The sequence below is a fragment of the Amblyraja radiata genome, chromosome 15 (assembly GCF_010909765.2).
Source record: "Amblyraja radiata isolate CabotCenter1 chromosome 15, sAmbRad1.1.pri, whole genome shotgun sequence".
Lineage (NCBI taxonomy): Eukaryota > Metazoa > Chordata > Chondrichthyes > Rajiformes > Rajidae > Amblyraja > Amblyraja radiata.
Window position 1 is genome coordinate 27483364 of NC_045970.1, and position 13946 is coordinate 27497309.

Below are 13946 nucleotides of genomic sequence, written 5' to 3' on the forward strand. Positions count from 1 at the left end.
ACTTGATTTTCTGCTGTTTCAAGCATTTCCAAAGTGATCTGTCAATTACGTTGCTGTCGCCACCAGAATCTGTAACACCTCCGATGGTCACTGCAACTTTCTCGTGATGGCTATCATTCAATGCAAACAGATAATTCCTTTTAACAGCATGCTCACCAGCTTCATCACTTTCAAAATCACCTTCTACGTGACAGAAATGACCCTTCTTCTTCTGCCAAGGTCTGTCTTTCTTTTTCACTGGACTTCCCTTTCTTGTTGTAATCACTCGTCTTGTCCCTGGCCTTACTTTTACATTTCTTTGCAAAGTTATCTTTATCTCCACATTTCCGACATGTTCTACCTTATGCTGGACAACATGCATCTTTCCCTATGTGACCCTTGTTGGCACACCTGGTACACTCAATCTCACGTTCAGGCTTACCTCTTGGTCTACCGTAGACAGCTGGTTAACTTGCCCAGTCTTGGAATCTTTCAATTTCATGCTGTGAAATTGTCCCTCAACAGCTTCCAGTGCTGCTGCAATCGACAAGGCATCATTAAGGTTTAACTCACCCCCTTTTTCTAGCAGCCTTCTCCTGAGCTTGTCTGACCTGCTATGCTGGACAACCTGACCCAATATCTGGTTTTCCACATCAGCAGCCACATATTTGCATCCCACAGACACCTGTCTGAGTCTCGTCACAAATTAAGCAACAGTCTCGCCCTCTTCCTGCATTGTTTTACGGAATAAATGGCGTTGAAATGTAGCATTCGGCACCACCACATAATGACTGTTCAATGCATCAACGACTTTCTTATGGTCTTCCTTCATTCCGATGTCAGGGAGTGTTTTAAACATTTCTCAAACTCCTGGGCCCGCAGTGAAAAGAAGCAACGCTCTCCGCTGCTCCTTCTGCCCTGGAGTTTTCTCCTCAAGAAAGACCCCGCGACTGTCGGCGTAGGCCTCGACTTCCTCCAGCCAAGCACTCCACTTCACGCTGACAGTACTCGCATCACCTGTCGGATCGAAGTGTGGAACTCCATGAAGTGCTAAGAAATCAGCTCCAGCGACTGCCATTTTTATCCCTTTTAAATCTTTCTCCAGCTCGTAGCCACGGATTCAGAATCCAAAATATCCTCATCGCCAATGGCACATCTTCGCCTCAGATGTGGAATAATAATGATACTGACAATATTTACAGGTTACATTCCTTGACTCCGTGTTTATTATCTCCCCCGGCCATGCCCTCTTGCCATGGCTTACACCCGATCTGACCTTCAAATCAGCTGATACCAAGGTCAAGATATTAGCATATCATTATCATGACTCATCGTCATGATAGTATCTAACGCAGTAGTTTCTACCATTCATTTTGTTTTTGCATAGAAACACAAGTACTATTACTGGAAGAGTTATTTTAAGCACAGTTGTTATTCAGCTGGTCCTTTGAAAGTTAAGCCAAAATAATCATCAGGTCATAAAATTGAGATGAATGCATGAAGAGAAACAGTATTTTATAAAGGTTCAGTCCATTTCCCTTGCTTAAGTATTCTGAATCCATTAAGCTAAGAATTCACTCACTTGTTAGCAGCCTTTTCATCTTGTCATGTCAGCTTCAAAGCATTTGGATGATTACAAACACAGCTCTCTCCCCACAAAAATTGTATTATTTAGTTTTATTGTCTCTCTTCATTCTTCTAATCAATATGCATCCCTTCTCAGCAAAATTTCTTCTGCAATGTACTGGTTTAATACACCGATCTGTCATTTTGTTCCTCATTATTTAGCCTGCTTCTATGCTTTACATCATCTGCTAACTTTGAAATTATGTCCCGCACACTTGAGTTCAACACATTAATAAACATTAAGAAGAGCAATGATGCTTATACCAATATCTGGTCGATAACACTCCATACTTCCACTCGCCCCCCTTCTCAACTAGTCTGAAAAATAACGGTTCACACAACCGTTTTCTCTCCCTTGGTCAATTTTTTCTTCAAGCTGTTAGTTTGTCTAATACCCATGTTTTTATTTTGTGTATAAGTTTATTTTTATGTTCTGTCAAATGCCTGTTGAAAGTCATGAAGTACATCCAGCACAGAACCTTCATTTCTACTCACTGTTACATCATCAGAAAATTCAAATTTAATTAGTAAACACAACTAAACATATCCATACTGCCTTTCATTTATTACTTCATTTTATAGGCACCAATTACAATTTTTCTTAATTTATTATCCCGAGGGGATTTACCATTATGATGTTAGGCTGACAGCTACCTAACTCCTCAGATTATCCTTCTTCCACAATTTTCAAGGAAGAATCTAACATGTGCATTCCTCCGTTTCACTGGTATGACCATAAAATCGAGGAAGTACCGGCAATTTGCAGAAATCTATATAACTAAAAGTCTCATCTTGACCACTTTGTCTGTGCTGCATGTTGATTTTAGAAAAACGCTACCATATTTTGGCCATCTTACTCAGTCCTCCTCCGCTGAGGCAGCCCCGAGGATTTTTCAGATCGATGAAAAATAAAAAAGTTATGAATGTTTAAAAAATCGTGAGATCAGCCGATTGGTCCTCTCGCCTGTCAATCACCATGATGAAGGTAACGCCCCTTCAGGGGGGCCAGGAGCATAAAGCCCAAATGGTATGAAATTGCATTTGAATTTGGTATCCAGCACTCTACTTGAAATGGTGTGAAATTGCATTTGGATTTAGTGGCCTGCACTCTGCATGAAATGGTATGAAATTGCATTTGGATTTGGTGGTCTGCACTCTGTTTGAAATGGAATTTCAATGAATAGCCGTGAGTGAACTGCCAGCCCACTAGCCCTGAGTGACTGAGCTGCCAGCCCACCAGGCCTGAGTGACTGAGCTGCCAGCCCACCAGGCCTGAGTGACTGAGCTGCCAGCCCACCTGGCCTGAGTGACTGAGCTGCCAGCCCACCAGGCCTGAGTGATTGAGCTGCCAGCCTAATAATCCATTTGGCCCATGATGTCCATACTAGCCCTCTGGTAACCAGTCCCTTCGGCCCACAACACCCATACTAGCGCTCCAGAAAGCCCTCCCCCACTGGCCACCAATATTGCAATTGGTGGAGAGATGGAATATTGCATTGGGGGAAGTATTAGAAGTTATTCAGCCAGAGCTGAACACACTTCTCGGCATCTGCATACAATGGTGTCTGTCATGTCGCTTCTTGTGCGTGGTGGTGGAAAGATTGGTGGATACAGGGCTGCGACGTGAACGCTCTTTCCTTGACCCCACCCCTCAGCTGAGTGACTTTTAAAAAAAACGAGTAATGCCAAACTTTCAATTACCTCCATTTCATTTTATCAAATCTAATATCAGTACCACTTCCTCCTTTACTGATACAATGTAATAGAATCTTCTACAACAGCAAATAAATATTGTACTGATTCAGACCCATGGCATCCCTTCTGCCTAGCAAGTCCTTATGCAGATCCTATTTTTGTCTCCCCTTTTACAATTCAAATACATATGTAACCTATTCTCATTTTTTTTCTTAATACTCTCACTTAAACCAAATAAACAAATCACTCCATGATGCATGCGCAGATGACGCTATTGTATAACAGAATATCATGGTACAGAAAATCATGGTTTCCGAGAACATCATTTCACCCCTACATCATAATCGTCGTCGTCATGGCTATTCCTCGAGGTCGAGGATGATGGTCTATGTTCTGTTGTTTTTATGGAGGCTTATGAATCCAATCCTGGTTTTGAAAGTTCTTCGACATTCAGGACAGGTAATTACAGATGGCAGATCAGGCTTTGGTTGTTGCTGCCTCTCTTTCAGTTTTCTTCTCTTTTCTTCTAATTTTGCACATCTCTTGGCTTTGAAGGTCGCTGTTCCTTCTTTGATGATGGTTCACCAGAGTTTCCTGTCCTTGGCATTGGTTTCCCAATTGTCGATGTCGATTGCACATTTCTTCATACTGGCTTTCTCTTCTTTTGTCCTCTCTTTTCCGTTTGCCTTAAAGAAGCTGGGAATAGAAGGTTTGCTTTGTTAGGCGGTCGTCTTCCATCCGAACAACACGACCGACCCATCTTAGTTGGTTCTTGATGACGAAGGCTTCGATGCTAGATGTTTTCGCATTATTCAGCACGCTGACGTTGGTTCTTCTGTCTTCCCAACTGATATTTAAGCTGCTTCGAAGACATCGTTGATGGAATTTTTCAAGTGTTTTCAGATGGCTTCTGCAGTTGTATAGGGTTCTGGTGAGACCACATCTGGAGTATTGTGTACAATTTGAGGAAGGACATCCTTGTGATTGAGGCAGTGCAGCGTAGGTTCACGAGATTGATCCCTGGGATAGCGGGACTGTCATATGAAGAAAGATTGAAAAGATTGTATTCACTGGAGTTTAGAAGGATGAGGGGGAGTCTTATAGAAACATATAAAATTATAAAAGGACTGGACAAGCTAGATGCAGGAAAAACGTTCCCAATGTTGGGTGAGTCCAGAACCAGGGGCCAGTCTTAGAATAAAGGGGAGGTCATTTAAGACTGAGGTGAGAAAAAACTTTTCACCCAGAGAGTTGTGAATTTATGGAATTCCCTGCCACAGAGGGCAGTGGAGGCCAAATCACTGGATAGATTTAAGAGAGTGTTAGATAGAGCTCTAGGGGCTAGTGGAATCAAGGGATATGGGGAGAAGGCAGGCACGGGTTATTGATAGGGGACGATCAGCCATGATCACAATGAATGGCGGTGCTGGCTCAAAGGGCCGAATGGCCTCCTCCTGCACCTATTTTCTATGTTTCTATGGCGTCGGCATCATAATAAGGTGGCGGTGTCACCTTTACATCGTAGAAAGGAATGCTAGATTCCAAATCTTCTCCTTTAAGCCACATCTCTGTTATGGCCACTGTATAGTAGTTTGATATGGAAATGTGTCTACAGTTTCCCAATCTCATTTTAACAGGTTAATATATTTTTTGTCAGTCAAGGTGTCAACGAATATGGAATTAAAATAAGTGGATGGCCATGTATGGGAGAGCAGGCTATTCCGTACCTAACTGTCTACCCCCATTCTCAACCTGATCTTAGAACGCAAGAATCGGAGGAAGGCTAGCTGGTCCTTGAGCCTGTACCTATTATTTAATAGGACCCAATTATCTTATTTTGGCAAAAATACCTTCCCAATCTTTCTCCTCTTGATTTATTTATGGGTTTACATGATTGTTTCTTTCTGTTGAATATATTTAACTTCACAGCTCTCTGGGGTAAAGAATTCCAAAGATTCACAAGCCTCCGAGAGATTACTTGCTCCTCATCTCCAAGTGAAAGAGGTGACACTCTTTTCTGAAATATGTCCTTCCAATCTCTTTTCAGGCCCTTCACAGCCTCTACACTTGCTAACCACCCATTTTGTATTATCAGCAAATCTGATTATTATACAGCTGATCTTTTCATCCCAACATTGAACTCTATAGCGCCCCTCGAGTTACCAAATGCCAATCTGAAGATGCCCCATCTATCCTGACACTCTTTCCTCCATGCCTATATACTACCTTCAACTCAGGCCCTCTTATGTGCAATAATCTTTTAAATGACACCTTATCAAATGCATTTTGAAAGCCCAAATACATATCTAATGACTTCTTCTTGGTTGACGAAATGAATGCATCCACTTTATCCGCACACCTCATTTAAGCCGCAGGCCAATAGGTCCAGGGGACCTGTTGATGTTTAGCTCGTTGGCTTTGTAATTAGTCGTCGTGCTTATAGTTTCCGAAACTCTGTGCGGTTTTGCCTCGCAAATTGCTATGGTTTGGAAATCATTTTAGCATTGCACCCTCAACATCTTGGTCCTGGAGAACTGGACAAACAACTCTATCTCCTTAAATAAAGAGAAGGAATGAAAGAGGAGATCCTGAGAGAGCAGGCAAGAGTGGGTGAATGAAAATGAGATAAAACATCAAAAAGTTAGAACAAATTCAATTTACTTTTTAAAATGGCCAACAAGAATGAAAACGTAAGGAATGAGACTCCATAAAAGTCAATTTTCAATTATAAAATTTGCAGTAACCAAGAATGAACAATAGCATGCAAATGCAAGAAATTCAAACTATTTATTCCAAAACTGAGGTAGAGCTCTGCTTAATTGAGCACATCCAATTTATACTTTCTGATAAAATGCTTTTAGTCTCCCTGTTACGTCTACGTGAAAATCCTATGCTGAACATCTTGATGAAACCTTTGTCATTTTTTTTCTTCCCTCTGGACTCAACTCTCAAAATATATCTTTCTCAACTTTTGATGCTTTCAACTTGTCTACAGCTGCCTTCAACATCCTATTCTGCAGTAAACCTCACTCCCCTTTGATTTATCACATCAATTTCCAATGATTCCCTAAAGCATTGGAGTCAGTTTCTTTTTTTTTTTTAAACAAATACTATATTCTGGTTTCTTCCATTCACAGTCAACTTTTCCTCTCATCAATCCTAAATCTTTTATCTACTGGAGCCTAACACTGAAGCCTCTCAGTAACTGCATTATGTTCACAGAAATCATGATTTTCTATACCATGTTCTTCTACCCAACAACCTAATTTCATATTTTACCCCAAAAAATGCCTGGCCCACTTTAAAAAAAAAAATACAATTCTTTGGATATTCATACAACAGCATATACTTATTTGGAATGTATATGGGAGAAGTCTGAAGAAGGGTTTCGGCCCGAAACGTCGCCTATTTCCTTCGCTCCATAGATGCTGCTGCACCCGCTGAGTTTCCCCAGCAATTTTGTGTACCTTCGATATTCCAGCATCTGCAGTTCCCTTTTGAATACTTATTTGGAATATTCATTACATTGCATAAATGTATATTATAGTCATAGAGTCCAGAATAATCCAACACAGAATCTGGCCTTTGGCCCATCGTGCCAGCTGCATGCTTGGCTGCATCAAGCACTCATTATTACACTAATACTACCCGTATCATTTTATTCTACACACGAGGAGCATTTTATAAACCTGCAAATTTTAGGATGTAACAAGAAATCAGAGTGCCTGCAGGAAGCCCATGAAGTCACATGGAGAACATGCAATCTCCAGACGGATAGCATTGGAGGTCAGGATTGAATCCGTCACCGAGTTGTGAGGCAGCAGCTCTACCAGCTGCACCACTGGTCAACATCTAGTTTTCTGTATTATTCAAATTCAATGCCAATATTCTCAATTTATTTCCTGTTTCTCAGCTATTTATTGTATATAATTCCAGAAATGACAGCCTCACAAATGAACAAAATGACAATTCTGCATAATACATCATGGAGCGCTATGCAGTTAAACTCTGTTGTGTCTTTGTAGTTCACTTCCCATGTGAATAGAATAATTGCTTGCCATTTTTGCCACAAGACCTCCACATGTAACAAACAATCCATGACGTACCTTAAGTGTTATATTCTTCAACAAAGTGTCTTCCAGTACAGCTTGCAGCTTCCTGTTTATTTCCAATAAGAGCTCCAACGTTAGACCACTGTCCGCTGGATGTGACGTGTAAAGTGAAGCCATGATTCCTCCACGTCTGCTCACCTGGGCTTTATTGAAATCAGATGCTTCTGAGGACAAGGCACCAGATTCTTCTCTCAGAACATAAGTCTGAATGAGTCTGCATCAAAGAAAATATTTGCAGAAATGATAACAAATATTTTGTTTATTGTCAGTTTTGTAAAATTGGTTTAACAAACCCCACAAGAATTTGTGTTCCAGAAAGCTTATTCCACGGTCGACAAATGGTTCTTTAGGTGAGAGCGTCCACTCACCTCCAGTTGCCAATTCTAATTTTTATGGAAATTATGACCCGTTCCTAATTCTCCGAATAAATGTAATCGAACAAGGCTATAAATACAATCATCTTCACAACGCTGAAACCGATTTCAACAGATAACTATCAAAATTCTTTAAAGTATCTATGATAACCTCAAATAAAATATTTCTGTTGGGTGTCTAAACCACATAGCTACAATCCTATGAGATTAAGATTGCTTCGACTCTAATTTGCTTTAGGTATGCAAATCTCATACTATTTAAGCCCCAACCACTTTTAAAATAAAATAATTTAAGATCAATCTACCCTTACATAACATTCCTCAATGCTGCAAAAATTGTTTAACCTCATAACCTTATAATGCTCATTAAAATAAGGCCAATTTTTGGTTTATTTATTTTAAGATTAGTTTTAGTGAGTCAATCATAACCATGTCATATTTAGTCATTTTCCACTGAAACTAGCAAAATCTTGATTCTATTTGTTGCTTTTTCTGAGAGCTTTGACCCATCATACAGGAATATGGATACCATATTCAAATAATCCACGAATCCTCTACATGTCAATGGTCTTGAAGGGGCATCCACTAACTTTCCTATAATTGTTTCTCTGGCAAAACATTTTTAATTTATCACAATTGCTGTCATGTGTTGCTAAGCCATCCCTCAGCCTTCAAAGCAAATATTAAATATTCAGTAAGAGAATAATCACAAATGTCTTCTGAAAATCATCAATGACCTGTTCTAGACAGTCCTTATCCACTTCCTTGTCTACTTCTCAAAGTACCTTAGGATATTTTACAGCTTGATGGTTATTTCAAAAACCATATACCCTTCGATAGCTATATTCTTTAAATGTTTGGTTGCTTCTGCAGGATCCTTGAAATAAACATTTTCTGAATTTAGACTATTAATTTGTAAGCCCTGCAATACAAATATTTTTGTTGTCTTGACAAATACAATTCTTTAAAACCGTAGAAATATTTTTGGCACATCAGATTTGGTTAACATTCTGAAGCTATAGGAATTTGTTAGGAATCAAGACTATAATATGATTGTATTAGGTTTGGGCTGAAGAGACAAACAAGTTCTAATGTAAACCTTGAAGGGATGAACAGATTAACAAATCACAGAAAGTTAGTGGGTAAACCAGCAAATAGCATGAAATATTGTACAAAGATCTTGTTTCATTTAACTATATATAGAGGGGAAAAAGGCTCTCAGTTAAACACCATAGCCAGTTCCGTTCCAGATGTTGACTCCTATATATCAGTGAGAACAAGCGCAGGCTCGGCGATCACTTCGCTGAATGTCTCCGCTCAGTCCGCCTAAAGTTACTGGATCTCCTGGTTGCAAAACACTTTAGCTCCCCCTCTCATTCCCACATCGACCTTTCTGTCCTGGGCCTCCTCCATTGTCAGAGTGAGGCCCAGCACAAATTGGAGGAACAACACCTCATATTTCATTTGGGCAGCTTACTACCAAGCGGTATATTGACTTCTCTAACTAAGTTACCCTTGCTTTCCCTCACTCTCCATCCCTCCCTATTCCCAGTTCTCCGACCAGTCTGACTGTCCCCAATTACGTTATCTCTGTTTGCTTTGTGGTTACCTTCTCCTAGCTAACAATAATCTATTCTACATTTTACTTGTTCACCACCTCCTTTGATGTCTCGTTTTCACACTTTACACTTCCTTATCTCTGTATCTCCCCCTCCCCTTCCACTAACTCTCAGTCTGAAGGGTCTCGACCCAAAAAGTCACCCATTCCTTCTCTCCAGAGATGCTGCCTGACCCGCTGAGTTACTCCAGCATTTTGTGTCTATCTTTGGATTAAACCAGCATCTGCAGTTCCTTCCTACACACTGCCTATTTTATAATTGATGGCTAGTTCAAATTCATCATGTCAGTAAAATCTATTGCAATATTGTTTGATCTGCTTCTTTATGTGTGATGAGCTCTAATTGCTCTTCGACATGAGCTTTCCATCTGATCATGCATCAATATTACTGTCAACATTAGACGAGAAAGCAAAACAATGTAACAGAGAAAAGAAAATACCACGCAAGATGAACACAACAGATTTCAAAGTCGTCAAATAAGTAGCTCTTTGTTGGATTGTAGCATTCATGTGACAAAAGAAGGACTAATGTCAGACAGAGGGGACTCAAGGACACCTAGCACACTTTGGCAATTACATGGACACTAAACTGAACATGTTAAAAGCCTTCGTAAGATCTATAATCACTTCATCTAGACATTTGCCCTGCGCTTGGCATTTGCAGGTCCTCAGTATTATATCGTCACAAGCTAATTTATGGAAGCTGCAGTGACTTTGACAAACACATCTAACAACTGCTTGCAATCTTAAAACAATGACCCATGCCAATGTATTGCCAGCCAAACCAAGGCGACAAGTTCTCTTATCTAGTATTTACTAATCCTATCTAGTATAATGAAATGATGTTAGCATTTACCATGTCTTGTGTTTCCCTTTCCTATTCAATCATGGCAATTCACGCTAAGCCAATCACCTGATTTCTGTAGAGGTAATGTCTATTCAACTTATTACTTAATAGCTACATATTAGCATTCTCAATGATCATAACGTATTACTAAAAAGCTTCATATTAGGTTTCTCAATGGTCAGAATTCCACTGATGGATTCAAGTGGCACAATCTTTTGTGTCAGAATTACCTATCACTTTCTTCGTTACATAATACATACATCTTGATTTGCATTTTCAATAGAAGCTTGCGTGTTCTCGTACTGATCAAATCAATATGATTGAACATATTTCTTTAACGTTCACTGGAATTTATTTAAATCATGGTTAACACTGTTGTACACCATCTATTCTGGGGTCAGACTGAACTGTATTGATTCAGTGACAAGCCATTTCCTCAGTGCAGTCCGCAAGTCTATCTTTATCTTGTTTTTCCACTAGCTAAACTCACAACTTGTTTCTGAGTAGGGATGAGAACTCACAGTACATCTTTGTCAAGATTCACTGCAAACAGAACACAACTTTCCCAGCCTTTTCAAAGGGTTAAATTATGATATGTTTCAGGAAATCTGGTGATGTCTACAAGGTGAGAGGGTTGAGAGGTTATCAAAATGACGTCTTCAAAATGATAAACAGACTCAATAGGCGAGTCAGAAGGAAACAATTCCTTCTGAAGAGGGAATTTGAAAAAAGGATGAATCATTTAAAATTAATGATTTCAAGGTGGGAATGAAGTTCGTATGCATTGTGTCACACCAAAGGCACTGGACAGCTGAATCTCTCCTCTCAGCAAGCGTTGGATTATAAGATGTTTCAAATTTTCAAGATCATGGACTTATTAGATAAGAGTATCCTGGAAAATAGAAAAGACAGGCAAGATAGGTCAAGTGCGACTTGATGCAAGACAGAACATGTCCTGGGGACTGAATGGTTTACTGTTGTTGTATGTACATTGACTTAAAATACATGTTGGTCATTAAACATTAAAGATCATTATAATTCTTTGATGATTCAAACTGCTGGTAATGTATTGCACCGAAAAGCACCCTGTATGGATGCTAGTTTGTGGAGTCTTTGGATAATCTATTGAAACATGAAAGCAGCCGCAAGCTTTAAATTATCTTTTTGTTTCAGATGTGTCATTTATGATGCAGAACAGCAAAACGCTCCATTAGAAGAGTGACTTAATGACTTTAATTAGAATTTTAATGGTGTTCTGAACAAATTTATTTCTATCTGTCATATACCAAACTCCATTTATCTTTGAAATTAACCAGAGCAATCTTTTTTTTTAGTGAGTCTATTACACATACTAAAATTGTAAATTTTTAAGGAGTGCCCGCTTTGTCACTCTTATTTCAACCTTCATGAATTTAACGTAAGACTGAATAAACATGAAACAAAACTGAACAAATCTTAGCTTCCAGGGGAGGTAGTTGAGACAGGTATTATAACAACATTTTAAGACATTTGGACAGATACATGGATTTAGAGGGATATGGGCCTAATGCAAACAGGTGGGACTAGTGTAGACGTGGCATCTTGGCCAGCATACCCATGTTGGGCCAAATGACCTGTTTCCGTATTGTATGACACTATTACTCTAAATGCTAATTTATGTCTGACATATATGAAGAAAATGCTATGGGTTCTGCATAACATTCCATTTCTATTTCATAACAGCCATGCAATTAAAAAATGTTGACAGGAAACCAAAGCATTAGTCTTCTGAAAACACACACAACCTCATACAAATGTATTCATTTTTAAAAGAAAACAAAATGTTGGTCAGGATGTATGATGATCATGTTATGACACAGCAACTTTCTATCCACTTTGTATCAAATTATGGATTACAACAGAGTGACGTTAACTTTTTTTGCAAATATGTACCAAACAGCACCAACATTTCATCATGAAAGTCGACACTTTCGTCCAACCCATCCTTGGAAATGCTTTCAGTCTTTGCAAAAATTCTAATTCTCGCACCGTTCTAAGTCATGTATCATTTTATTCTCTCATCTTTAGAGTATTTCTTAAATGAATAGTTATAAAAAAGTTGCTCGTTAACTGTAATTAAAAAATATAGCATCTGCTAGAAATCTGAATTTTAAAAAAAGGCTGTAAATACTAAGCGAGCCGAACAGCGTGTATGTTGAGAGGTCCAGAGGTTATTAGCCTGAAACATTAACCTTCTGTGATTGTAACCCTGATGCATATTAGCTCCTGGATGTTTCCTCCGCATTTGATACATCAAGAGTGTTTTATTGTCATATGTCCAAGATAGGAAAATGAAATTCTTCAATCAGTATCCTCATCTCTGATTCATCATTTGGTTGATTGTGACCTGAAAATTCCTAAGTATGGAGTACTTAATGGTTAAATTATTTTGTCTGAAGGGTCACAACACAAAATGTCACCTGACAATGTTCACCAGAGAACTGCCTGACCCACTCCAGCACTTTATGCCTTTTTTGTAAATCGGCATCTGTAGTTCCTGGTTTCTAAATTATTTGAAGTCAATTTCAATGTAACTCAATTTGACGAAACAGAAAACAACAATATTTCAAAAAAAAAAAGAAATTGAAAAAGGGAAGCAGTAGACGAGACAAATTATAATAAAAGGAAAACCAAGATTAAAGAATCCGACGATTTCCACAGCGGTCAAAAAAATGGAAACCTGACAAGATTAAACTACTTTTCATAGACCCTTATTAGCCATCGGGGATAATTTCCAAAGTGAAAACGTCTTAATTTGACCTCGTATTTTAGGTAAAATAGATGAAAAAACAAAGGCTTCAATGATTCTATTATGAACTCACCGAGTTTTCTTTCGTATTTCCTCCACTAACTGTTTGATATGATCCTCCATGAATTCAATTTTTTCATTCTTACGTGCATGAGCTTTCTGTAGGCGAACAATACGTTCTATTAATATGGTCTTGTCCACTTCTGGAAAATTATCTGCTTGCACGGAACGGCCAGTATTCTCTGGAGACCTCTCCTCTTTATTGCATCGAGCATCTAGAGAACCTAGAATGGAATACAGAGAAGTTTTTGGAGTTTAAGAAGAAAGCAATTCACATGGACACATTAAACAGAATGATATTATCTATCAGAGTTAATTTCACCTAACCCTAATCCCATCTACCCCATCACCTGCAAAATCTTCTCCAAATCAGGCATCTTTATCATCACTGAGTCTACATCTTCAAACTCCATTTCCAAAAGCACTATTGGTGTACCTTTACCGGAAGGACTGCAGTAGTTCAGGGCAATGGCTCACCATCATCTTATAAAGGGCAATTCAAAATTCAAGATCCCCTGAGCTGGGATTGGGGGAAACTTGGCATGTAGAGGATAATTGTCATTATCAACATTCATAAACAGATTCTTTGGAACAATTAACAGTGGAGATGAATTTTTTTTAAAATGCTGGAAACATTACGCAGGTCAGGTAACTGTGGAAAGAAATATAGTAAATATTTTCAGATCAAAAACCCTTCATCAGAACCAAGAGAAAGAGAAAGCAAGTTAAAGTTACAGAGAAGGTGGTAGGAGGGGTGTATTGGACAACTGTAATATCTCTGATAAGACGAGGCCTAAGTTGTCATGTGAATAAGTTGCCAGGTTCGGCAGTGACCAGACCGACACTC

General features: G+C 39.0%; 1 protein-coding gene across 7 annotated transcripts in view; it reads right to left on the reverse strand.

Annotated features, from left to right (window-relative positions):
• Positions 1-13946, reverse strand: part of ccdc186 (coiled-coil domain containing 186) — a 76448-nt gene that overhangs the window by 15146 nt on the left and 47356 nt on the right. For all 7 annotated transcript variants that reach the window (XM_033033918.1, XM_033033919.1, XM_033033920.1 and 4 more), the window contains 2 exons: positions 13113-13323; positions 7407-7626 (listed from right to left, as the gene is read on the reverse strand). In XM_033033918.1, the coding sequence (XP_032889809.1) occupies positions 7407-7626; positions 13113-13323 (431 nt within the window). The remainder of the gene's footprint in view (positions 1-7406; positions 7627-13112; positions 13324-13946) is intronic.